A 25543-nucleotide genomic window follows, 5' to 3' on the forward strand; every position below is an offset into this window, starting at 1 on the left:
GAAAATAATGACACAGTGCAAATTTCTCCCCATTATCGTGGCTCAGAGCTCTATAGCCTGAGTGGCTTTCTTTGTGCAATCAAAGGATATCAAGCTGAATCTAGGACACAGACATGAAACAGCAACTTCTAGATGGTTTCCTAATCCTCTAATCTTTTTTAGGAGGACAACTCTGAGATGTGTCCTTAAACTCAGGCTGTGGATTTTTTTTAATATTCAGTGCCTCTGCCTTCTGGAATAAGAGCTGCTCTTAAAAATATAACTGAATATGAAAAATATATACACTGGCCCCACTCTCACACTCTACATATATTATTATGGCTGTATAAATGCTATGAGTGAGTGACCTACATTGTTTCAATGTTGAATTGATGAAAATAATTAAAAATGTAAGTTTTATCTGAAGAACATGCACATGTAAAGAGATCTCACATCCCAATCACCAGAAAAAAATTAACAAAGAACAGTGTACGTTGTCCCACTGCACCTGATATCAAGGTGAAGTTGCTCACCTTGATATCAGATGTTGGAGCCCGGCTGGTCACAGATCACAGTGAGATGTTTTCAGCTCACTGTGACCGCCTCTGTTTCCTTACTGCAACATTTAAAACTGATCTGCTGACCCTATAGACCCTTTTAGGGCTGAAGTCACAAAGGTGTCATTGTATTAGCTGGAGGCAAAACACGACTCTCCACCACAGGGCAGCTACATAGGAGTGTCATCTTGTTGTGTTAGTGGGAGCCAGAATAGAAGGAGTCATGGCTCAAAACTTAAATTTCATCACAGCTGCCACTGCCCGTCAACAAAAACAACTAGGCTATGGTTAAATGTGATAAGACGAAAGGACTGGACGGAGGCGATCATCAAAAATGCTCACATGTGCAGCGCACACTTCAAATCAGTTTAGGGAAAAAGTATTTCCTGTTGTTGGGATGAATAACGTTAGGCTATGTGTATTAAGGGTTAAAGTTAGGGTAGGGTAATAGGAATGGTTACATCTCAGATAAGGATAAGTGTAATGGGTAGGCTACAACACGTTACTTACGCTAATGCTAAGTTAGCAATTAGCGAACATTAGCTATGAAGTATTAAGCTAAAAGAAAGGTGGTTAAGGTTAGGGTAAGGGTAATGGGAAAGGCTACATCTTGTTACTTACGCTAATGCTAAGTTAGTGATAAGCTTACGTTAGCTATGAAGTATCATGATAAAAAAGAGGTGGTTATAAGGTTAGGACAAGGATAAGTGTAATGGGAAGGCTACATCTCGTTACTTATGCTAATGCTAAGTTAGGAATTAGGCTACCTAACATTAGCTATGATGTATTATGTTAAAACAGAGGTTATTAAGATTAGGATAAGGGTAGTAGGAAATGCTACATCTCATTACTTGCACTAATGCTAAGTTAGCAATTACCTAATGTTAGCTATGAAGTATTACATTGAAAGAGGTGATTAAGGTTAGGGTAAGGGGTATGGGAAGACTACATCTTGTTACTTACGCTAATGCTAAGTTAGTGAGTAGCTATTGTTACATCTCATAACATATAAAGTGAATCACATCTTCATGTATTATGTATTATGAATTATAAATTGGATTATTGCTACATTTGGTCTAATTTTTTCACTACAGTGTAACAGGGTTCAGATAGCTGGGTTTTGTGCTAGTGGTGGGCGAGGTTTGAAGGGGCGTGTCGTGTACGCTACAGGTGGAATGCGTCTGCAGCTACACATCTCAGAATTAATGGCAGAGCTGAAATCTCAGCACTTGACGTCATTCAGTCATTGTTTTTGATCACCACCTCCAGCTGAAGTATTACAGCTCCTTTGTGCTACAGTGTGGGAACTAATACACCTGCTGTACTTTTCACTTCATGGTATCAGATATCAATCTGGGTGTCTGCAGTGATGTAACCAACTGGATTAGATCATTTAAGGACAAGCTGTACAACTTCAAATCCTGCAGGGTTTTTTATGTAGTCCATTACGTACACTCCCCTCCTAATATAGTCCGCTCAGCTGTGGTGAGATCCAGGTTTTGAAGGACCTGCATGGCCCCTGTACCCCAGCCAACCCCACCCACCAAACACAAACAAAAGGGCCCTTGCTCTGGCGGAACGAACCGAGTTTGGCCCACTCATTGCGTTTGTTAGCCCCACAGAGACCCTGAATATAGAACAGCTATTCTATCTAATGAGGCAGAACTTCATGGCTCCCTCTATAAAACTTTGTGAGCCTTCTGTTCTCTGGCAACAAAGCCTGAATTTTTTAAAGTTTCACCCATTTTTTTTCCCCCTAGTGACACACAAACTGTTAAGATGAATCGAACGCGGGCTTTTTCCTCTTGGTGACGCGAGACAAGTGTTGCAAACAAAGATGACTATGTGGAGAAATAGGGCGCTTAGACGGGAGGAGCGATCAAGAATAACGCCTCCGCAGGGAGAGCTTTGATGACACGGGGTTGTAGTTTTATGAAATAGCCTACATTTGGCTTTGTGTCGAGGGTCTGTGAGGAATAGTGAGTGAGGATGTTTTCCTCCACTTTTTATATTCTAATCTATGAAGATACTTCCCAGACCCAATACTAATTTGACTGTTTCTCATTTATTGTGAGCAAAGATAATTGGGTGTTGCCTGCTGTGTGTGTTAGTGTGCCTGCAAGGATCTCTGTGTTTACATAGCTTGTTTTTTTCTCTTTGATGGCAACGGAGGCCCAAAATGTAGCACTCTAACAGCGTTTCATAACGATGCCACTTGAATTTATAGTCCTGCGAGCATAAGCCTTTTCATTTCAGCTTTTCATAACACAAGCGTGAAGTCAAAAAGGTTCTCTCTGGATGGAGAGCCCATCAAAGATTTAACATCACATTTAGGGACTGTACAAAAATTATTTTGGTGGTGAGGTGGGCTGAACCTCATAAAATAAACTTCGAACTGCAACATGATGTCAAAATAACATACAACTTGTTAAATCCTACACCCTGATTTAAACCTTGATATCTTCAGGATATCTTGGGGCTGGCTGTTCTCATGCACTCTTCATATGTACACAGATGAAAAGTAATGTGCCAGGAATTTGTATATAACCAGCCCATTCTCATTCTGAATGTGTCAAATACCTCTGCTTTGTCAGTGATTCCGATGTCAGACACCCACGCCAAAACCCACCTTTCGCGGTGGTGTGACACGCCTCTGGTCGGCTGGACGGCACCTGTCATGACAGTATGATAAGTGGATGGGTGGCATCAGTTAAGAACATGGCCAGATGGCACCTGGATAGGATAGGACAGGATAGGATTCACTTTATTAATCTTTAAAGGGGAAACTGGTTTGCCACAGTAAACAAAAAGACATACACAGTATGTAGACAAAGACATCGACACAATCCACACATTAGATCACTTCAGGCAGAGGCATTGAATGGAGGTAGTTCCACTGCGACAACAATAACAGGGACAGTAAAAACCAATAGAGCTAATAAGTGAAAGTGCAATGTGCCAAAATGTGCCTGTCATAGTGAATTGACAGACCACTGGATGACGTCAGTTTGAAATGCGACAACGTAACATAAGGAGCTGGCATGTCCCTGTGGGGTGGGCAGGAGGAGGGACGGATGGCTCCAACAAAGCCTGGAATTTTCACCCGGGAGGCTGGTGTTTGCTTCCTGTATGAATGTAGAGCCAAACTATGACGTTTTTTTTTCCTAAACATAACCACGTGTTTTTGTTGCACAAGGAAATAAACATAAATACGAGGTGTCTGATGGACGTTATAAGTTTATTTTAAAATAAGACTGTATGCATCGACGATTTTGAAAAGACACATTTTATGTAACAAACATACATTGACATGTCGTCTCGGTACGTCAATAACAAATGCAGGAGGATACCCAGCGTGTAGTATGTAGACGTGAGTAACACTGACAAAACAGCGATATTTGACAAGTTGGGATGAGAATGTGTGGATATAACGTAAAGTTAAAGTTCCACTGATTATCACACACCTGAGTGTGTGAAATTTCTTCTCCGCATTTGACCCATCCCCTGAGGGAGCGGTGAGCAGCAGCGGTGCTGCAGTCGGGAATCATGTGGTGATCTAACCCCCCAATTCCAACCCCTGATGCTGAGTGCCAAGCAGGGAGGCAATGGGTCCCATTTTTATAGTCTTTGGTATGACCCGGCCGGGAATTGAACCCACGACCTCCCAGTCTCAAGGCAGACTCTCTACCACTAGGCCACTAAGCTGGTAACCCATGTAACCAAGAAGGCAGCGATCATGTGATGAATGCGCTGATGGGAGGAAAGAAGGAAGTAGTATTAAGAGTGAAAGTCAGGTTGGGGCAGCTGATGGGTCAAACAAACCAAGTGAACTTTCAGTTATTTTAAGCTGCATCACCACCATGTTTCTACTCCCTAACCTAACCTACATAACTTTACGTTAAATATGTAACATGATGACACCCAACCAGGATTCTTTTCCTAATCCTAACCTTGCTAGAAGGGGTGCTAAATCGTTAATCAGGGTGTTAAGTTGTTAAATATTATGTGAACCACTGTATGAGGATATGTTACTTGGGGAGTACTGTCATATATCAGTAGCATGTGGTCCTTCGCAGTTTCAGTTTCAGTTGTTACCCTGCAGTTGTAACTGTAAAAACATCAATTAGTCAATCAGTTTTATTTATAAAGCCCAATATCACAAATCACAGTTTGTTTCACAGGGCTTTACAGCATATCACATCCAATGAAACATGCAATGACTAATGCAAAAGTGCTGCCTACAATCTTTGTTTGTGTACCAAAGAGTGTACTTTTCTTTGCCCGATGGCGGTGTTTAAATGTTCAGATATTATTGGCCATCACCAGAAATGTTCTGGATCTGAGGGGGAAAACTTTACACCAAAGAAATGTTGCCAGATTGGTCAATTTTCTGTCCAATTCAGCGACTAAGGGCCCTAATCACACCAACATAAGTTGCTAGAAACAGGAAACCATTGAAACCCTGAAACCTTTAGCCCTTTTTACACAAGGATCATGCTGCAGGGCCACTACAAAGTCCCTTCTTTATGCTGTCTTTGCATTTTTAGCAGCATCACACCGCTGCCTTGTGTGATTTGACCAGCAAAGTTGCAGGTGACACCATCAGCCGGCTTGAGTGGAGCTCAGACCAGCCAGTTCACACTGATGCAACTCTTCTCTGCAACGTTCTACAATGGTTTCTTCCCATCACAAATCTTTGGTCCGAACTGGGCTGAAGAGATAAATAAACAGAAGTAACCACTGTAAGGTTCTCACTTTCTACTGTTTACTAACCTGCTTTCTGGCTTGTCCATGACATTGAATGAGACAATGAAAAAAATCTGGTGGGTATATGTTTATATTTTATCAGAACTGCTTAGTTTTCCTGTCTGATCTGAGTTTTCAGAGAGCAAGAGAGAGGAGCGGCTTGTGTCCTCTGTACAAATGAATGTTGTCTTTTCAAAGTCAATATTTATGTGGTTATTAAGTATATTACAAAAAGAAGGCTGAAATAAAATATATATTTAGAGCTAAAAAACAAACTAAAGATCTAATCCCAGATCATTTATGTACAGTCCCTTTGTAAAACTGGTGTGAACGATTTGTCTTTATAAATATTCAAATGCTCAAATGGCACAACTTACAACATCCAAAGCTCTATTTGTGGTTGACTAAACTTTGATTAAAACCTCATAACTCCAAGCTCTCAATTTGGTGTCAATCCATCAAGTGTCATTTATTTGCACCCCACATTTGCCACATAAAGTGCAATTCAAAGTGCGCTGACAACAAACAGCATGTGAGGCGTGAGGACTTTGACACACCAGATCAGAGGGAACCACATCTGTGCTCCCTCTCACACGGATATGCCTACTCATAAGCTGTCATGCAGCGGAAGGTCTCAAGTGGCTCGCTTCAGTGGCGTCTCATTCCGGGCGGAGCGCGACTCATCCAGGAGAGATCTGAAAGATGATTTTGTCCTTTAGTAGATAGCCTACTTTGGTGCGCAGATTGTCTTTGCAGCTTCGCCTCATTAGCCCTCTCATGGCCTGCATGAACAATCAAGGCTGGGCTGCTGAAATATTGATTAGCTCTATAGTGAGCGGGGAGATGTTTTTTGGTGTGGGGCGTTTTGGTGCATATAGACTATTTGTTGAATATAGTTATTTGTCTTCAGTGGCTGTTTACTCCTGAGGGAAAACAATGCCTTCCCTTCAAAGTCTTGCTGGCACATGCAGAGAGGACACACTGATCGCATAATGCTGTGGTTGTGTGCACGTGTGCTGCAGCCTGCCTTCTGTATGTGTGTGTGGAGCCTGTGTACTGTATGAGTGGGTGTGCATGGTGTCCCCTCATATTTTGCATTGTTTTATATGAGACATGTGCTGTAACGTTCAAAGAGAATTATATAGTATTGTTTATGGAGGGTGACTCCATAAACAGGGGAGCTTTAATGCTCTGTGAGAGAGGAACCGCACCGCCGAGTTTACTGCCAGCTGGACTTGTGTTACCTGTACAATCCTCTTTAGTCACATTAATATAGCCCCGCGCCATGCTCTAAATAGCACTGCGGGGACTTGAAACAGCACGAAAAAGTCGAGAAATCGAGAGAGAAATGGGAAAAGGTAAGATGGAAGAGGAGTGGGAGAGGAGATAAGAGAGAGGAATTACAAAGTAAGTGAGAGTGGGAGTTCTGTTGCCTATCAAATAGGCAAGTTTAAGAAGCGTTTCCACCTTGGCTGCTAATGCACTCGGTGATTGTCTTGTGTGACTCACAGAGTCTATAAAGTAGGTTAGTGGGTTATTGCTTAAAGTTAAAGAGCTAATAAGCCTTAAAATGTTTTTTTCTTCATGACGGGGAGTAAAGAAGCCTGTCGCAAAGTTTGTCTGTGATGATGAAATGTGTCATTAAAAATAAAGTGCTGTAGACCCACACAGCATAAACACTACTTATTTGTTTGCTAGACTGCAGATGAAAATCTTTGATCTCATCAGGAGCACTTTATGTGTCTGATCAGTATAAAGGAGGTGTTTGAGCAGAGCAGCGCCTTCTGTTGTGACAAATGTAGCAGTTCACAGCCTTTTCAAACGGAGGCTCTGACACCAGAGCAGAAATTCAGCAGAGAGTGAAAGCCTGGTCGCCAGAAGAAAATGTTGGCGTTGTACATTTCTGAAAACCATGTATATATTTGTATGTTTCAAACATATCATATAAACATTTCTAAGATGATGTAATATATGACCTGACTTTGTCATTGGGAGGTGGAGGTGGTGGATGGCATGTCACCTAGACAAGAAGCCTGCCAAGCTGTAGACAGACAACAGATCTGGTTGTTTTTTAGTCAGTCACTGTTGTGTTTCCAGCAGCTTTCAGCCCCCAGACATGGCCGTTTCTCAGGGATCCGCCACTGCTTTTCCAGCTGCTTTTCAGGCATCAAACATGGTCTTTTTGGCAACCTGTCCCTGCTTTTCCACAAGGGATAGTACCATGAAAATCAGTTGTTTTTTAAGCAGGTCACCGCTGTGTTTCCAGCAGCTTTCAGCCCCCAAACATGGGCGTTTTTCAGGGACCTGTCACTGCTTTTTCAGTCGCTTTTTAGGCACCAAAGGTGGGTTTTTTTGGCGACCTGTCTCTGTTTTTCCACCGGGGGCGGTCTTAGGGCTGCTGTGAACCTGTGCCTACTTAGGGCAACAAAAAAGTTTTTCATGGGTGCGTCGGTACAATGGACAACCAAGAAAGGATGGCAAGAGAAATACCTGCACACCAATTCAACTGGACTGGACGGCCACAAAAAAAGGTTAACAGGCTGAGATCAATCCCAAAAAAATGTCAATTTATTCAGAACATCCTTGCACAAAAAGAAGGCTGTTAATGAGCTAACAGGTTACTTCCTTTAATTCAGTTGCCTGTGTTGCTTACATTTTGTGAATCTGAGTATTGTTATTCTGATAAAATTTGGTTATACATTATATACAGTCAGACTGTCGTTATGACTCTCGTTTAATTAAATATTTCAAAACATGCCACGTGCCTGGCAGGTCAACATCTTCATTTGTGTGTTGCCATGTAATATTGGTCCTGTTTTTGACCCAGTAATGTTCAAAGTGCATATTCCAAACTACTGGATTACAAAAATGGACAAAATTAGCCGCTCCACCATGGTTACAGGTAGTTTCTGTCAGGTTTCTATCCATCCATAAAGAAATGCACTTCCTTGTGATGGACACTAGAGGTATCATCCATATATTTAAGGATCTATGAACATCAGTCACATATGTAAGTGGAAACAGGGCGTAAGCATAAATGAGGCCTTAGTGCTGCTTGTTAGCATGCTAACATTTGATAATTAATACTAAACACAAGGTATAATCAAAGCTGTCATATGTTTTTCAGGTTTTTGATCATAAGTAACAAATAAAAAATTGGCCATCGGATGACGCGTAAAGGAATTACCAAAGTTATTACAGTTCTTCCTGAGTCCATCTGTGGAGCTGCAACTCTCCTCCTCAAAGTAGTCTACTGACATAGAGGGACCACGAGGTGCATGAACTAGACACCTGGTCTCTCCAAAGTTATCAAAAACCGGCGTTTGGTTAGTGATTACTAGCGTCAGACACTGACGAAAAAGCCGAGACAACAACATAAATTAAGGTGGCGGAAGTCTGAGTCGAGGAGGTGTGTGATGGATGGGTCCAACAATCGACTTTAATGCAAGGGGCCAGTGTTCACTTCACGTATGAATGTAAAGCCAAACCCTGTTTTTTTCCTAAACCCAACCACATGCATTTGTTGTTGAAGGAAACAACGTCAATTTGCAGTGTTGTACCAACGTAGTTCATTTATTCTGACAGAGACTGTGTGCAAACTGTACGTTTCCTGTGAAAAAGAAGTGTATTTTGAAAACAGACAATGCATGTAACAGGCTGAAGTTACCACAGCGTCCCAGAACGTCAACAACCAACACACAAAGAGTACCTTGCACGTCATATCTGGACGTGGAAAGTCCATGACCAAATGTTGATATGTGACGAGGTTGGAGTGAGAATGTGTTTAATGAGACAGAATACTTTTGTCATATGAATGTTAGCATTACATATATTGTGCTGTTTTACCGGAATTTGTCTCAAATGTGAGGAAAGTGAGCTGAATGTTCAAAATATCACAGCTAGAAAACTTTAATCAGATGTAGCACTCCTAATCTTGTTGTATATTCTTCTTACTATGAAGCCTTTCTATTAACCACATTTTTACATTAAGAGTCGGAAAAACCTGGGACATGTCTGTTCAAGATCTGATGACTCAACATCCACTAGTTGTTGATATGCATGACTGAAAAACTTTTACTGTTCAGTGACTGCCTCTCACTTGTCAGCTCTAAATAACTGTGTGTGATGGAGCTGATCTGTTTGCAGAGCAGCTGTTAAGAAGTGTTCCTTTAATACTCTTACATAAACACTGATCTGATGCTCACAACTGAGCTGCATATTCATCTTTCATGCGGTGATGCAGAGCGTTACGCCTCTGTTACGGCTGTGTCTACAAGATTACTAATTTCTCATCACCAGGCTGTTAAGTGAGCCATTTGGCCAGGACAAGTCTTCCCTATAGATCCCTGTGAGCCTCACACAACGTCCCATTGATTGATGAATTATCACAGGCTCTTATGGCGACCAACCTGCTTTGGGCTACATCAAATGCAGCTCATCTGCATGCTGGGGGATTTTTCTTTTTTGTAAGCACATGGAAGCGCATGCAAGTGGAGAGAAGAAGGGGAGACATAACTTCACATGAGTGATACGCAGACGCCTGCCATTCCCTTCCTCCATGCTTCTCTTAACTCATCCACCCCCATCTGTTCATCCAAAGCACGGCACAATCTGGCGCAACCATCAGGTGTGCGCACAGAGCCCCTCCTCCAGCCGTTCCTCACCTCACGCACTAACTTTTACATCCTGTTTGTCTTCACCCCAACGAAATAAGGAGAAACCTCTGCCACACCGAGGCAGGGGCCACACTTGGTAACGTGTAACTCCCCTATATATGGTCCCTTTATTCAGGCCTGATGTGTGAATCTTTATGTGCGCTCCTCCTGACCTCCCCTGAATCGCGCTCCAGAATGCCAGTGATGGAAAACAGCTCCAGACAAAAGCGGATGAGACTCAAAAGCAGTGAAAGGAAGAATGAGAGGGGAGGTGGGAGGAGTTTGAAGGGAAACGATCCTGCGAGCTTTTAAATCATCATTGAAAAGTCATTAGAAAGCTGGCGGGGCCGGGCGGAGACGGCCGCACAGATTGCGCGCTCCCGAGCACAATACCGGTAATGAAGTGGAAGCTAAGAGGGAGTGTCCCAGCACAGATTTCTTTGCACTGGTTACTCCACTGGCCCTAAAGTTTCCCCACAATCTGTGTGTGGGGTGTAAAAAGCTGCATTCATGAGATGTTAACCGCTTTGTTTGTCGGGAGGAATTTATTCAAAGTGTTGCAGCTATCAGCGACAGATGGGCTGGAGGGTGATGGATCGGAGCAGAAGTTAACTAAAGGAAAAAGAGATGGAGAAAAGAGAATAAATGTTTAATGTAACTGGACGTTATCAATCTGGTGGCGTTCTGGTGCCAGTCCGTGCCTGCTGCTCCATTCAGATCTGCCTCACTGCGGTTCACTGCCTGTTGCACCATTACATGTGCACTATTGGTCCCCTGCTGGCGCAATCAGCATGCAAAGTGCTCTACCAACATGTCTGTTCAATCTGGCATCAACAATTGTGTTGTTTGCCTTAAAACAAGCATATTTACACTGCAGTTTGGTGTGTTTTGTTGTCTTTATTATTCTTCTATTGTGAAAAATTCCATTTAGATATTAAGGTTTAAATTGGGCTGACCAATTCTGTCAATTAAACACTTACACTCACCGGCCACTTTATTAGGTACACCGTGCGTGTACCAGGTTGGACCCGCTTTTAAATTCTTGGTGGCAAAGATTCAACGAGGTGCTGGAAACATTCCTCAGAGATTTTGGTCCATATCGACATGATAGCATCACACAGTTGCTGCAGATTTGTCGGCTGCACATCCATGATGTGAATCTCCCGTTCCACCACATCCCAAAGGTGCTCTATTGGATTGAGATCTGGTGACTGTGGAGGCCATTGGAGTACAGTGAACTCATTGTCATGTTCAAGAAACCAGTTTGAGATGATTTGAGCTTTTACACTGTGGTCATAAAGGGATGGAGTCAGCAACAATACTCAGGTAGGCTGTGGCGTTTAAACCAGGCTCAGTTGGTACTAAGGGGCCCAAAGTGTGCCAAGAAAATATCCCCCACACCATTACACCACCACCAGCAGCCTGAACCGTTGATACTGCTATGCATGCTCACCTTTTTTTTCCCTGATAACTGAAGGTCTGCTCACAATTTTTCAGGTCCAGATGTTGAAGAGGCTTTTACCGGGAGCTTAATTATCTGCAGAGGTCTCTTCCTCTCCAAACAAACGGACCAGGGGATTCAAACCTGTAAAGACACAGAATAAAGCAGCTTCATGTTACAAATCAGTGTTTCTCTGATGCTGTTTGGCACATCGAAGCCAGGCAGCTAGCCCAGCTCCTGCTAATCTGTGCTCACATTTTTTCTCTGATAACTTAAGATAGAGATGTTCAGGAAGTTTTTACCAAGAGCTGAATATTCTGCTGAGGCAACACATTCTCACTCCGACCTTGTCAGATATCAACGTTTGGTCATGGACTTTTAACATCCAGATATGATGTGAAAGGTACCCTGGGTGTGTTGGTTGTTGATGTTCTGGGACGCCGTGTCAAGTTCTGCCTGTTACATGCATTGTCTTCTTTCAGTTTTCACAGGAAATTTACAGTTTGCATACAGTCTCTTTCAAAATAAACACACTACTTCGGTACAACACTGGTTACATTTTGCCAACACACACACGTGGTTGGGTTTAGGAAAAAAGAACAGGATTTGGTTTTCCAATCTTACAAGACGTGAACACCGCCCTCTTGGGTGAAGGTTGGTGTTTGTTGGACCCACCTACCACCCCGTCCACCCGCCTTACTCTCACTTTTGCCGCCTAAACTTTCATTCTTGTCCTGCCGTGTTTCCCCCTGGTGCCGCCGAGTGCCATTAAACTATAACAGCAGCTGGCCACGTATCATGCCAAGGTTAAAGGAGAGCTTTTGACATCAGAGTCTGATGTTGCAAGTCACTGCCCAAGCACCGGTTTTCGACGACTTCTGAGTGAGACCGGGTTGGCAGAGGTCTCCTCCTCTCCAAATCAAACAGACCCGGTGATTTAAATCAGTAAAAACACTGAATAAAGCAGCTTCATGTTAAAAAAATCAGTGTTTTCTGATGCTCAAATCATGAAGCAGCTTCTAACTACGGTGGCAGATACAAAAATGCAAATGCCCCGGCCCCTATCTAAAGCCAGTGTTTGGTTTGTCCATTCTGGGCTACTGTAGAAACATGGCAGTGCAACATGAAGATATCTGTAGAGGAGGACCTGCTCTCTATGTAGATATACACAGCTCATTCTAAGGTAGCAAAAACACAGTAATTCTTATTTTCAGGTGATTACACTAAAGAAAACACGTTTAATATTATATTCCATTTCTGCCAATATATCCCCATAAGTCCTTCACACTGGGTCTTTATTTTCCTGCATTTTCTGTATTAATTTATGATGTAAATGTCTTAAATGTGATCAAAACAAAAGTTTCATGTTTGTATTTGATGCACATGTTAAAATAAAAAATACTGAGGGGATATGCACCTCCTGAAATCTACACATTTGACTCTGGGAATGGCTTTTTTTTAATACAAGGTGAAAGAGGTTCAGCCCACTCACCAACTTAATAACTGTCATACAGTCCCTTATAGAGACGCATAGAACCAACGTTTAGCTTTATAAGAAATAACATTATATGTAGGCTACAATTCAAGTGGATATTTCACTGTGAAATGACCTTAACAGAAGTGCAGTCCTCAGGGTCTCAGACAACAGCCTTTATGTTTCCTCTAAAGTCCACACAAAGAAGCCTAATTAACGTGCACACCACTTAATCATGCCTTCAATTTTCGCCAAGAGTTCAGGAATAATAGGCCTACAGGTTGAATGCGTGCGTCACGTCTAGTGCGCTCCTGTCTTAAAGACCTCCATACAGGGGCCGTGACACAAGTTTCTCAAGTGTTGCACTCCGGAGCTGATGGGCGCATTCACTTCTAATCATTTCCATCAATAGTGTAGAGGATGAGGCCATTACCCAGACGAGCCCTGGAGTGCGGTGCTCCGGTGGAGAGGCGATAATTGGATAATTAGTGCGGGGAACCAATTAGGACTCTGTGCTTGTGATGGCACGCGAGTTAAGCAAAGGTTAGCAGAGAGGGGGGAAGGTGGGGGATGGGGGTGAATTCAGTGCTCTGATCGATTATCTTAGACACCCCCCTCCTCTCCTATCCCTCCTTTCTCACCCTCCTGCTCCCTCTCCTTCCACCACCGCTTATCTGCTGGACAAAAGACACCAAATCGCCTATTTCCATCTCAATGAGTTAAGCCCCAACGAGAGGCAGGGATCGGGCGACCGGCTTCAGACCCCAAAATACCCGGCGATCACTAGAGCAAATGGGAGCACAATGGAAGAAGAGAAGAAAGAAAGGAGGGGAGGGGGGAGCTCTAAAGATATATTTATATACGTTAAAGAAAATGCTAATAAGTCCCGTGAAGAATAGAAGGGATTTTGGAGACTCTCTCTAATTCTGCTATTGTTGAACTCGCGTGCAGACGGGCGAGATGGACACGGTGGTCACGTGAGAGAATTATTTTTTTTAGGTGTGTGTGTGTCCTTCAAATGACAGCTTTGCTTTAAGGAGTAAGGAGTCTGTCTAATGCACGCGCACACGCACGTGCAGGGGAGTTTAATCCGCGAGGCGAGACTCAACAGTGTAATTTGCTTTTGATTGCTGTGTCTCTCAGTGTGTGTGTGTTTGTGTGTGTGTGTGAGAGAGAGAGAGAGAGAAAATGCAGAGCGGTGTTAGAGGCCTGTGTGCTCTAAACACATACAGTCAGGTCCATAATTATTTGGACAATGATACAGTTGTCGTCATTTTGGCTCTGTACACCACCACAATGGGTTTTAAATGAAACAATGAATACCTACTTAAAGTGCAGACTCTCAGCTTTCATTTAAGGCTTTTTTCAAAAATGTAGTATGAACCGTGTAGGAATTACAACCATTTCTTCACACAGTCCCCCAACTTTAAGGGCTCATAAGTATTTGGACAAACTAACATAATCATCAATTAAACAGTCAGTTTTAATACTTGGCTGCAAATCCTTTACAGTCAATGACTGCCTGAAGTGTTGGACACATAGGCATCATCAGATGCTGGGTTTCTTCCCTGGTGATGCTCTGCCAGCCCTTTACTGCAGCCGTCTGCACTTCCTGCTTGTGTTTTGGGTGTTTTGCCCTCAGTTTTGGCTTCAGCAAGAGAAACGCATGCTCAGTTGGATTCAGGTCAGATGATATGACTTGGCCGTTGCAGAACATTCCACTTCTTTGCCTTAAAAATGTCTTTGGTTGCTTTTGCAATATGCTTCAGGTAAATGTCCATCTGCACTGTGAAGCATCGTCCAATGAGTTTTGAAGCATTTGGTTGAATCTGAGCCGATAATGTAGCCCCAAACACTTCAGCTTTCATCCTGCTGCTCTTGTCAGCAGTCACATCATCAATAAATACAAGAGAACCAGTTCCACTGGCAGCCATACATGGCCATGACATAACAGTACCTCCACCATGCTTCACTGATGAGGTGCTGTGCTTTGGATCATGAGCAGTTCCTTCCCTTCTTCCTTCTCTTGTCTTCCCATCATTCTGGTAGTTGATCTTTGTTTTATCTGTCCATAGTATGCTGTTCCACAACTGTACAGGCTTTTTAGATGGTTTTTTGACAAACTCTAATCTGGCCTTCCATTTTTAAGGCTAACCAATGGTTTACATCTTGTGATAAACCCTCTGTATTTATTCTAGTGAAGTCTTGTCTTGCTTACAAGAGCAGCAGGATGAAAGCTGAAGTGTTTGGGGCTACATTATCTGCTCAGATTCAACTAAATGCTTCAAAACTCATTGGACGATGCTTCACAGTGCAGATGGACATTGACCTGAAGCATACTGCAAAAGCAACGAAAGTCATTTTTAAGGCAAAGAAGTGGAATGTTCTGCAATGGCCAAGTCATATCATCTGACCTGAATCCAATTGAACATGTGTTTCTCTTGCTGAAGCCAAAACTGAGGGCAAAACACCCAAAACACAAGCAGGAAGTGCAGACGGCTACAGTAAAGGGCTGGCAGAGCATCACCAGGGAAGAAACCCAGCATCTGATGATGCCTATGTGTCCAACACTTCAGGCAGTCATTGACTGTAAAGGATTTGCAACCAAGTATTAAAACTGACTGTTTAATTGATGATTATGTTAGTTTGTCCAAATACTTATGAGCCCTTAAAGTCGGGGGACTGTGTGAAGAAATGGTTGTAATTCCTACATGGTTCATACTACATTTTTGAAAAAAGCCTTAAATGAAAGCTGAGAGTCTGCACTTTAAGTAGGTATTCATTGTTTCATTTAAAACCCATTGTGGTGGTGTACAGAGCCAAAATGACGACAACTGTATCATTGTCCAAATAATTATGGACCTGACTGTACAGAAATGAGAATAAACAGGACGGTTCTCACACGGCCACACAGTGAGCACATTATGATGTCTGAGGTGCAGTGGAGGCTCTCTTCAGCTGGGACACACTGATCTTCTGGATCAGCTGATACAAATTCATCAGTTCTATATTACATATCAGTTATAACCTTTAATAAGAGCACAATTTCAGGGTTGACAGGCTGTGAAAAATGTCTGGTGCATATTTCCAAATGCCCATAACACAGTTATAAATGTATATATTTTCAGATCATTTTAAGTGGGGTTGTATGAGGAACTTATCCACAGTTAGTCAGTACATTTACATGTAACAGGGTCCATTGTGCAGCAGTAGCAAGGTCAGATGTGCATTTGTTATATTAAGTATTGTAATGGCACAAAACTAGTTTCAGTCATTATCACCTGACACGCTCAGGCCTCCATAGTCAGTATGTGGAACCTCTGACACTCAGTTTCTGTATCCCTACGTTCACCTTTGGGGGTACCCCACCTATGAAGGGGTGTCTCCCGCCTTATCTCTCCCCTTTCACTAGCCATGTTTCCATCAGCCTGTTTAGATGCGCATCTAGAAGTATGGCATCAGAAAATTATGATGGAAACGCCAAAATTCGAATTAAAATCCCCTGATTCGCATAAACTAAAATACGCTCGCTCTGGTCGGGTTTTGGTTGATTCGAAAAAATGCTGACTCGCAAAACAGGGAATGGAAACAGTTATGTTCGAATTAAGTCTGACGTAGTGCAGCTCTCTCCATGGTGATATCCACACTCCAGGTTGGGGAGGCGGTAATGCATTTACAAGCTGGTTGCCAACCGCCAGAAAACGTAGAAGAAGAAGAATGCAAGACTTGTTTTGTTTCCGGTTCTGCGGAAAACTCGCGCGAGTTCGTAGTTTTCACCAAAGTCCGTACATTTAATGGAAACACACAGGATTCATATTTCTTTTAATGCGCATTTCCCATGCTGAAGTTAAAGGACGGCTTTTGTTCGTCGGTGTGTGACGCCGAAAGCCACTGCCCAAGTGCCGGATTTCGACGGCTGTGGAGTGAGACTGGGCTCCATGGTTATGTTTTGCCACCACTCACATGGTTGGATTGAGGACAAAATAACAGGGTTTGGCTTTACAATCTTACTGGAAGCGAACATCGGCCTCATGAGTTAAAGTCGGTGGTTGTTGGACCCATCCACACCCCTCCTGCCTGCCCTACTTGGACTTTCGCTGCCTTAACTTTACTTCTTATACCATTTCAATGCTGCCCCCATCCACAGCAGTACATTGCTCAGGTTCGGTGTTGATACTCCTGTCTGCTTCTCCAAACTGGGGGCCTGCCGACTGCCATACTGTAGGTAATACACTGATGATGGAAAAGTATCTCATACAACATCACTTCAAAAAGTCCTAAAATGTCCCTTTAAAAACGTGGACTGTGGGTAAATTATTAAACTCTCCTCTTGAGTTAGATAGAAACTGCAACATCCTCCAACAACAAAAATGTTTTTAATCGTCAATTTAAATTGTAATGTCTGAACAGGAGTTCTAATACTAATAAAACTTTAATCATCTGTCTTTTAAGTGCAACATAATGAACCATCCTGCAGGTTTTGATGTAACTATTATTGCAAATGAGGGCTGAAATAACATGTAAATGCAGGAGGAGAAAAAGGGACCCTCCCTTTCTCTAATGGATCATAACTGATCTATAAAGTTAGATTTATTAACCATTAATAACCCCATTAGTTATAACATATAAACCCTTGATTAGTGGTACCAATATTTCTGACAGTTCAGCTGTGATGTCTTTAATTAATCACAGGATGGTGTCTTCTTATTGCCGAGGACAGCCCTGACTGTGTCTAACTATGCAAGCTGCCTGACTAGATGTTGTCCATTCAGGTGTCTCCTATTTGACTTTCTGTGGCAGATGGGTTCTTTATAGAACATGCCAACTGATATTAGCTTCTACTGCAAGGCAAGTGTTGCCCCCGAAAGGCTGTGTGTGAGTGTGTGTGTGTGTGTGTGTGTGTGTGTGTGTGTGTGTGTGAGGGGGAGGGAGGGGTGAGTGAGGGAGAGAGGGAAAGAGTGAAAGAGAGTCCAATGGGAAGAATGAGAAAATCTCTTAAAGAGCCGTGACGGGGCCCCGGTTGCTCTCTAAATGTATTTTAATAGGAGGGACCCTGATGTCCAGGGCAATTCATCTCCCATCTCCCTCTAATGAAAGGAGTCGTGGCCGGGGCTGGGGCAGGTCTGGGGGAGGAGGGGGGGAGGGATGGTACAAAGGCTGCATGTGGCTTTGCCTCATTATGCTGCAGTTAGACGGAGGGCTGCATGGAGGCAGCGGGGGTTAGGGTCCCCACAGACCAGCTCAGGGGCCACAATACCGGCATGGACGGCTGCAAAGGGAGACCCTGCCATGCCATTATCCCGCCGCTGCTAACGAGGGCTTCATACGCCTTTGATATAATCTCACTATTGAAATCCTGATAAATCCCCCCTGCGTTTACAGCCAAATCCCATTTGTAACGGGTTCGTGGAAGACTGTGTGAGTGCGTGCGTGCGTGACCGCCTGTGAGTGTGTGCGTCGACTTCACCTGCGCCTCTCTGTTCTGGCAGGCGAGGCCACGGAGAGTCGCATGTTAAACCGGGGCCGTTACACCGGCTTTAATTAAAAAATCCCCCCCTCTCTCAGTCTCTCTCTTGCGCACAAGACATCTCGTGAGCCGATCTGAGCTGAGACCGAATTAGAATAAAATCAATGTTTAAGTGGATATAGTCCTCTTCTAGCCTCAGATATGATCTGATAGGCAAACAATTACTGGATTACAACACACTGGGGGGATGAATAATAGAAGACAGAGCAAATTTATGGAATTTATTAATGAGAATAAAATGAGCAATAAAACGACGCTATTACCACCAGTTACACCACATTCTTTGAATCCCCGGCCCAGTCATTATTCAGCATGTTAAGCTGTCTCAGCATTATGGGTCCATCACAAGTGCATTATATGAAATCTTATCTGTCTGGGTGAGTGGATGAGGGCGCGCTGAGGCTGCACAGAAGGACAAATGGCGTCATATTTGAGCATGCATGAAGTTATTTTGCAATCAGAGGTGGAGAGGTCACCTCAGCCTGACTGCTTTTACGCCACAGGACACGCGCGTGGGGATGCAACCGAGCAGTGTTTAAGCATAAATCTCTTTACACTGAGAAGTACGCCTATATATGGTATCCTGAACAGACACTCCTATTCAAATGCTTTGTCCTCTAGCTCAGGGACACTGCGCATCTCTCCCGGTGCGCAGACTCATTTAACAGCCCGAGGAACATAAACAAGCAACGGAAACTATAGCTGTATTAAATCAAGCCGCGCGTTTAGCCCACATATTGGGTGCCAAGTTTCTCCGCACAGTCCAGGAATCTCTAAACAGGGTTTAGAGGTCTTTCAGAAGTCCCCCTTTTTTCCCCCTCTCAAAGCCCGGATTGGTCACAGTGCGGCTCATTTGCATGCCTCGCCGTATAAACCCTCCTGCAGACACTGCAGCCCTCTTGCGCTGAGAGAGCAGCACACCTCCAGTAGAGAGAGAGAGAGAGAGAAAGCGGAGCGCATCCAGAGTGCGCATTGAAAGACATATGGAATATTTATTACTGGCTTTTTATACAAAATAAACAACCCCGGAGAGTCGTGGACAACCGGGGAGAAGCAGCTTTTTTGTTTTAACTTTAACTCGGACTCAGAGAGGACAGTTTGCTGAATTTCAGATTATTTTGGAGTGAAGGTGTCAAGATGGGAGAAATAGGGTGGAACGGGCTGTTGGTGCTAGTGTGCGTCTCTTTGGCGAGCCTGGCTGCTGTCACACAAGGAAAGACGGTGAAATATCAGACATTTGAGGAAGACGCACCGGGGACAGTGATTGGAAACTTGGCCAAGGACATCGCCTCCTCTGTCTCCTCCTCGGGGGGCTCCAGGACCAATTTCAGGATGATGAAACAGTTCAACTCCTCTTTCATCCGGCTGAGGGAGAGCGACGGGCAGCTGACCATCGGGGAGAGGATAGACAGGGAGCGGATCTGCAAACACACCCTGCACTGCCTCATCGCTTTCGACGTGGTCAGCTTCTCCAAAGAGCAGTTCAAACTCATTCACGTCGAGGTGGAGGTCAAGGACATCAACGACAACTCCCCCGAGTTCCCCCGGAAAGAGTCGAGTCTGGACATCTCCGAGAACACAGCGGTGGGCACGCGGATCCCGCTGGACTTTGCCGTGGATGAGGATGTTGGGGTGAACTACATCCAAAGCTACCAGATCTCCGTCAACAGCCACTTTTCGATTGACGTGCTCAGCAGGGCCGACGGGGTTAAATATGCGGAGCTGGTGCTCATGAAGGAGCTGGACCGGGAGACGCAGGCTTCTTACGCGCTGGAGCTGGTCGCCATGGACGGTGGCAACCCGTCCCGCACCGGAACAACGCGCATCAACGTCAAGGTGAAAGACTATAACGACAACAGCCCGGTGTTCGACAGGAACAGCTTCTCCGTGGACCTGCCCGAGGACGCGCCGGTAGGCTTCCTCCTGCTGGACCTGAACGCGGAGGATCCGGACGAGGGGCTGAACGGTGAGGTGGTGTACGGGTTCGGTAACCAGGTGCCCACAGAAATACGGCAACTCTTCAGAGTGGACAGGAAGACCGGACGGCTCACACTGGAGAGCCCGATTGACTTTGAAAGTAAGAACACGTACGAGTTTGACGTCCAGGCCACCGATCTGGGTCCGAACCCGAGCCCGGCCATCTGTAAGATCGTAGTGCAGGTGCAGGACGTTAACGACAACGCACCGGAGATCTCCATCACTCCTATGACGTCCATAACGGCGGGGATAGCGTACATCACCGAGGCGGCGGCCAGAGAGAGTTTCGTGGCTCTGGTCAGCACCTCGGACAGAGACTCTGGCGCTAACGGGCAGGTGCACTGCACGCTGTACGGACACGACCACTTCAGACTGCAGCAGGCGTACGAGGACAGCTTCATGATTGTGAGCACCAGCCCGTTAGACCGGGAGAAAATCCCTGAGTATAACCTCACAGTGGTGGCGGAGGATCTGGGCTCCCCTCCCTTCAGGACCATCACTCAGTACACCATCAGACTGACAGATGAGAACGACAACGCTCCGGTGTTCAGTAAACCGGTGTATGAGGTGTCCGTGGTGGAGAACAACGCACCTGGCGCGTACATCACCACCGTGGTGGCGCGGGACATGGACATGGGGTCAAACGGGAAGGTCAGCTACAAACTGGCGGACACATACTTCATGGGCTCCCCCATTTCCACATTCGTGTCTCTGGACCCCGCCAGCGGCTCACTTTACGCGCTCCGGAGCTTCAACTATGAGGTGGTGAAGCAGCTGGAGCTCCGGATCACGGCCAGTGACGGCGGGTCCCCGCCCCTGTCCGGCAGCGCTAACGTCTATGTGAGGATAGTGGACCAGAATGATAACGCGCCGGTCATCACTCAGCCGCCTCTCAATAACGGCTCCGCTGAAGTGCTCCTGCCCCGGGACGCACCGACCGGCTACGTCATCACCCGGGTGGAGGCGCGGGATGCGGACGATGGCGTAAACGCAGAGCTGTCCTACGGGCTGGCCACCGGTGAACCCTCCGTGTTCTCCGTTAACAAAGCCACCGGGGAGATCTACCTCAACCAGGTGCTCAGCCACGACGTGGACGAAACTCTGAGCGTGACCGTGACGGTGAGTGACAACGGGAGGCCCGCGCTCACCTCCACCGCCACGCTCCACTTCCTCATCATCGCGGGCTCCCCGCCGAGCGACAGGACAGTGTACCAGTCCGGCAGCGGGGACGAGGTGCACGCGCAGTGGGACCTGTCCGTGGTGATTATCGTTGTCCTGGCGGGGAGCTGCACGCTCCTGCTGCTCGCCATCATCCTCATCGCCACCACCTGCAACCGGCGCAAGCGGGACAAAAGCGGAGAGGACAGTGACTCGTACGGGGAGAAGGGCACGCTGGAGAGGGGCAGGACCCACGTGGCGGACAACCCGCTCCTGCCTCTGCACGGCGCCGGCGCGGGAGCCGGGTTTGACGGACACTCGTACAGCAGCCAGCCCGGCGGGTTCACCTCTGCTCACCCGGGGGGCAGCGACATGTGTTCGGCCTCAGAGGACGGCAGCGAGGTGCCCTGTGTGTATGACTCAGACAGCAACAGCAAGCCTCGAGGGAATAAACACGAGGTGAGCTGCACCTTTGTGCTCGAGAGGGGTGGGGAGGGGAGGCGTGGGGTGGCGCACAACAATGAGTAATCTGCGATGAGTTCATCCAGCAGACGCTAACCTCTGTTTTCTTTCTCTCCTCTCTCCTCCTGCAGGGATACTCCACTCTGCCTGGCTATGGCAACGGCAAAGAGGCGGTGAGGCCCATCACCATCTGGAAGGGGAACTCATACACCACCATCTCTGCCAGGGATCCAGCCTTCAGTGGCAAAGACAGCGGCAAAGGGGACAGTGACTTCAATGACAGTGACAGTGATGTCAGTGGGGACACTGGGCTGAAGAAAGATGGAGCAGTGGTTCCTCCAATGGGCGGCCAAAATGGTAAGACTAACACATATGAGAATATCAATCAGTGTCATGCTGTGGTTCCAAATCTAACTCTATCCCCTCCTCTATCTACAGCTCTGTGGGCGTGCACCAGTGAATGTAAGGTCCTGGGTCACTCAGATCGCTGCTGGAGCCCCTCAGCAGTAAGAGCCAACGCAGCACCATCTCCGGCCCCCACCCTCTCCTCCTTCAGCAGCCTCTCCAAGACGGCCTCTCTGCCCCGGGACCCCCACCGCAGGGACAACTACTACCAGGCCCACATCCCCAAAACAGTGGGTCTGCAGAGCGTGTACGAGAAGGTGCTGCACAGAGAGTACGACTACGTTCTGGTCACCCCACCCAGGCCTGTGAGGGTGCAGGAGATCAGCGATATAACCATCCCTGTCTACACCCCCACCCCAACACACTGTCCCAACGATGACGTCTAAAAACACACGCACACACCTAAAGCTCAAAGAAATGTATAGTGTATTCAAAGTTTTAATTTATGATTCATTGACAATGAGAAAACTGTTGAAGTTATTTGTTGCTGTGGGGAGTGTGCATATATCAGTTTATATCCTAATATTTGTGTGTGTTTTTGTTTTATTGTAAGAGCCACATTTGATGGCCAGTCAATCACTTTGAGACATTTTGTTGGACATGATGTGTAACATATGCAAGTTTTGTACATAGAGAGATTATATATTTTTTATAAAAGTAATAATTAAGCAAAGATATGTACATATGAATTGTAATTATTGAACTTTACGCACGCTGACTATTTAAAAATGGCCCCAGAAACTGTGCAGTTGGAGGGCCGGTGACCCACAATGTATCAAGTTGATAACGATGTATGGAGTTATTTGAATGCAATAAGTAATTGTACAGATTTTTTTTAAATCATCACGATATTCTGAGGGAAAATAAACTTTGAAATACTGTTCTGAACATGCGAGTGACGCGTCTGTGCTTTAAGCTTTAAGATCCATCCAGGTGAGGTGAGCAGGGTGTTAAAGTGAAAGCCTTGCAGGAACATCAGTCAGGCCAGTCGCTAGTAAAAGCCAACAGGCGTCGCTGTTATTGCAGCAGTGAGGTCCTGTCCTTGCAGCCCACCATAGAAGGTCAGTTTAGCTTTTTTTTCCCTTTTGTGAATACGATTTTGTTGGTGAGCTGCCAGAGCAGACGCCAAGGTTTTCTAGCAAATCACTCTCACACCTCATGCATATCAAGAGCGAACACCTTCAGAGTTATTCTTTCTCATTTTCATGGACGTAATAAGTGCCTAAGACCTGCATGTTAATACAGAAATTAAAGATATGCTCAGCAGGTTTCCATTACATAAATCATTACCACCTGAAATGTGCGCACAGTAGAAACATAATGAGATGCGTAAAGGCGCGTTTACTGCTCGTCTCCAAAGCGAGTTTACAAGCATCAGTCTAACAGCCTAACAACCTAAGTTTGATAGACAACCAAACTCAGCTGATTTCTGTCAAAGAACAAGAAGTCCTTGTGAGCAAACCCTCCTGCTATCCTGTCAGGATGTTTTTTGTCTATCTGCCAAATGCGCACGCTGAGTCCCTTACGTAATCCCCCCCATTATCATTCATGGGTTCAGGGCATTTTTCATAACAGCAAAGCGGCTCTGGACTCGGATAAAGAAGATATGGAGGAATAAGGCCCCAGTCTGTCCAACAAGCTGCCGCGTTTACACACTGTCATGTAAATATAGCGTCTGCGAGCTGGAGAAAACACGCGACATTCCGCCAGAGTCACCTTTGACCTGCAGCAGACTGAGGAGGCATTGAGAGAGAGGAGGGAGGGAGAGGAGGAGGAGGGGTGTGCGCTGGGGTGATCTGAGGAGACAGCCTTACCTTTCCTTCATCATCTGCTTAATTGCTGTAAAGTCCACACACAGATGTTGCCATAAAGCTTAATCCAATCACTCCTGATGGGCGGACCGTTCTTTTCACAGTATCGGTTCCTTTGAGTTGATTCATGCAAACATATCGAGCCTTTTTGAGTTTTGATACTTTTTGCAAGATACAAAATCAGTTTCACCTTGAGCTCTGTTACGGTACATAAACGTTCAACAGCGAGAGCAGCCTGCCCCCACAAAACTTCTCTTCAATGCATTATCAGTCATCATGTATAAACATCCTGCTTGTATGTAGATAGGCTAGTTAAGCTCAGGATGTGTTTTACCACCCCGTTCTCATTTGGAAGTCGTCAAATGCCACCACTTTGTCAGACACCAACGCCAAAAGCCACATTTTGCGGTGGTATGATACGCCAGTGGCAGCATCAGTTTGTAACACAGACGGACAGAACCATTCCGGGTGTTAATATCAGCCTCGTCTCATTACAAAGTCGTCGCATACCGCTGCTTTGTCATTAATTTTGGCGTCAGAAGCCAAGGCCAAAAGCCACCTTTTGCAGTGGTATGATACACGGGGGGTGGTGTCAGTTTGTAACGTAGATGGACAGAACCTTTCGGGGTGTTATGATCAGCCCGTTTTCATTCTGACGTCGTTGAATACCACTGCTTTGTCAGCAATTTCTGTGTCAGACACCAATGTCAAAAGCCACCTTTGCGATATGCCACCCAGCAGGTTTGTAACATGGCCAGACAAAACCTTTTGGGCAGTTATGAGCAGGCCATTTTCATTCCAAAGTCATCGAATACGCTGCTTTGTCATTGATTATGGCGTCAGAAACAAATACCAAAAGCCACCTTTTGCAGTGGTATGTTGCCGATGGCGTCAGTTTATAACACAGACAGACCAAGCCTTTCAGGTTGATATGATCAGCCCAATTTTGTTGCAAAGTCGTCAAATACCACTGCTTTGTCAGCAATTTTGGCGTCAGTGCGATATGCCACCCAGCAGGTTTGTAACATGGCCAGACAAAACCTTTTGGGCAGTTATGAGCAGGCCATTTTCATTCCAAAGTCATCGAATACGCTGCTTTGTCATTGATTATGGCGTCAGAAACAAATACCAAAAGCCACCTTTTGCAGTGGTATGTTGCCGATGGCGTCAGTTTATAACACAGACAGACTAAGCCTTTCAGGTTGATATGATCAGCCCAATTTTGTTGCAAAGTCGTCAAATACCACTGCTTCGTCAGCAATTTTGGCATCAGAAGTCAACGCCAAAAGCCACCTTTTGCAGTGGTATGATACACGGGGGCAGTGTCAGTTTGTAACGCAGATGGACAGAA

At 45.3% G+C, this 25543-nt stretch overlaps 1 protein-coding gene across 1 annotated transcript; it reads left to right on the forward strand.

The window, feature by feature from the left end:
- Positions 1-19279: 19279 nt before the first annotated feature.
- LOC117271470 (protocadherin-8-like) lies at positions 19280-23269 on the forward strand. The gene is made up of 3 exons (XM_033649636.2): positions 19280-21973; positions 22108-22333; positions 22415-23269. Exons 1-3 carry the CDS (start codon positions 19517-19519, stop codon positions 22765-22767), a joined length of 3036 nt encoding a protein of 1011 aa, XP_033505527.1. The 5' UTR covers positions 19280-19516; the 3' UTR covers positions 22768-23269.
- Positions 23270-25543: the final 2274 nt, after the last annotated feature.

The sequence above is a fragment of the Epinephelus lanceolatus genome, chromosome 12 (genome assembly GCF_041903045.1).
Source record: "Epinephelus lanceolatus isolate andai-2023 chromosome 12, ASM4190304v1, whole genome shotgun sequence".
Classification (NCBI taxonomy): Eukaryota; Metazoa; Chordata; class Actinopteri; order Perciformes; family Serranidae; genus Epinephelus; species Epinephelus lanceolatus.

Coding starts and splice junctions, on each gene's coding strand:
- LOC117271470 (XM_033649636.2), top strand. CDS start 19,517: ATGGGAGAAATAGGGTGGAACGGGCTGTTGGTGCTAGTGTGCGTCTCT. Junction 21,974..22,107: donor CTCGAGGGAATAAACACGAG/GTGAGCTGCACC, acceptor CTCCTCCTGCAG/GGATACTCCACTCTGCCTGG. Junction 22,334..22,414: donor TCCAATGGGCGGCCAAAATG/GTAAGACTAACA, acceptor CTCTATCTACAG/CTCTGTGGGCGTGCACCAGT.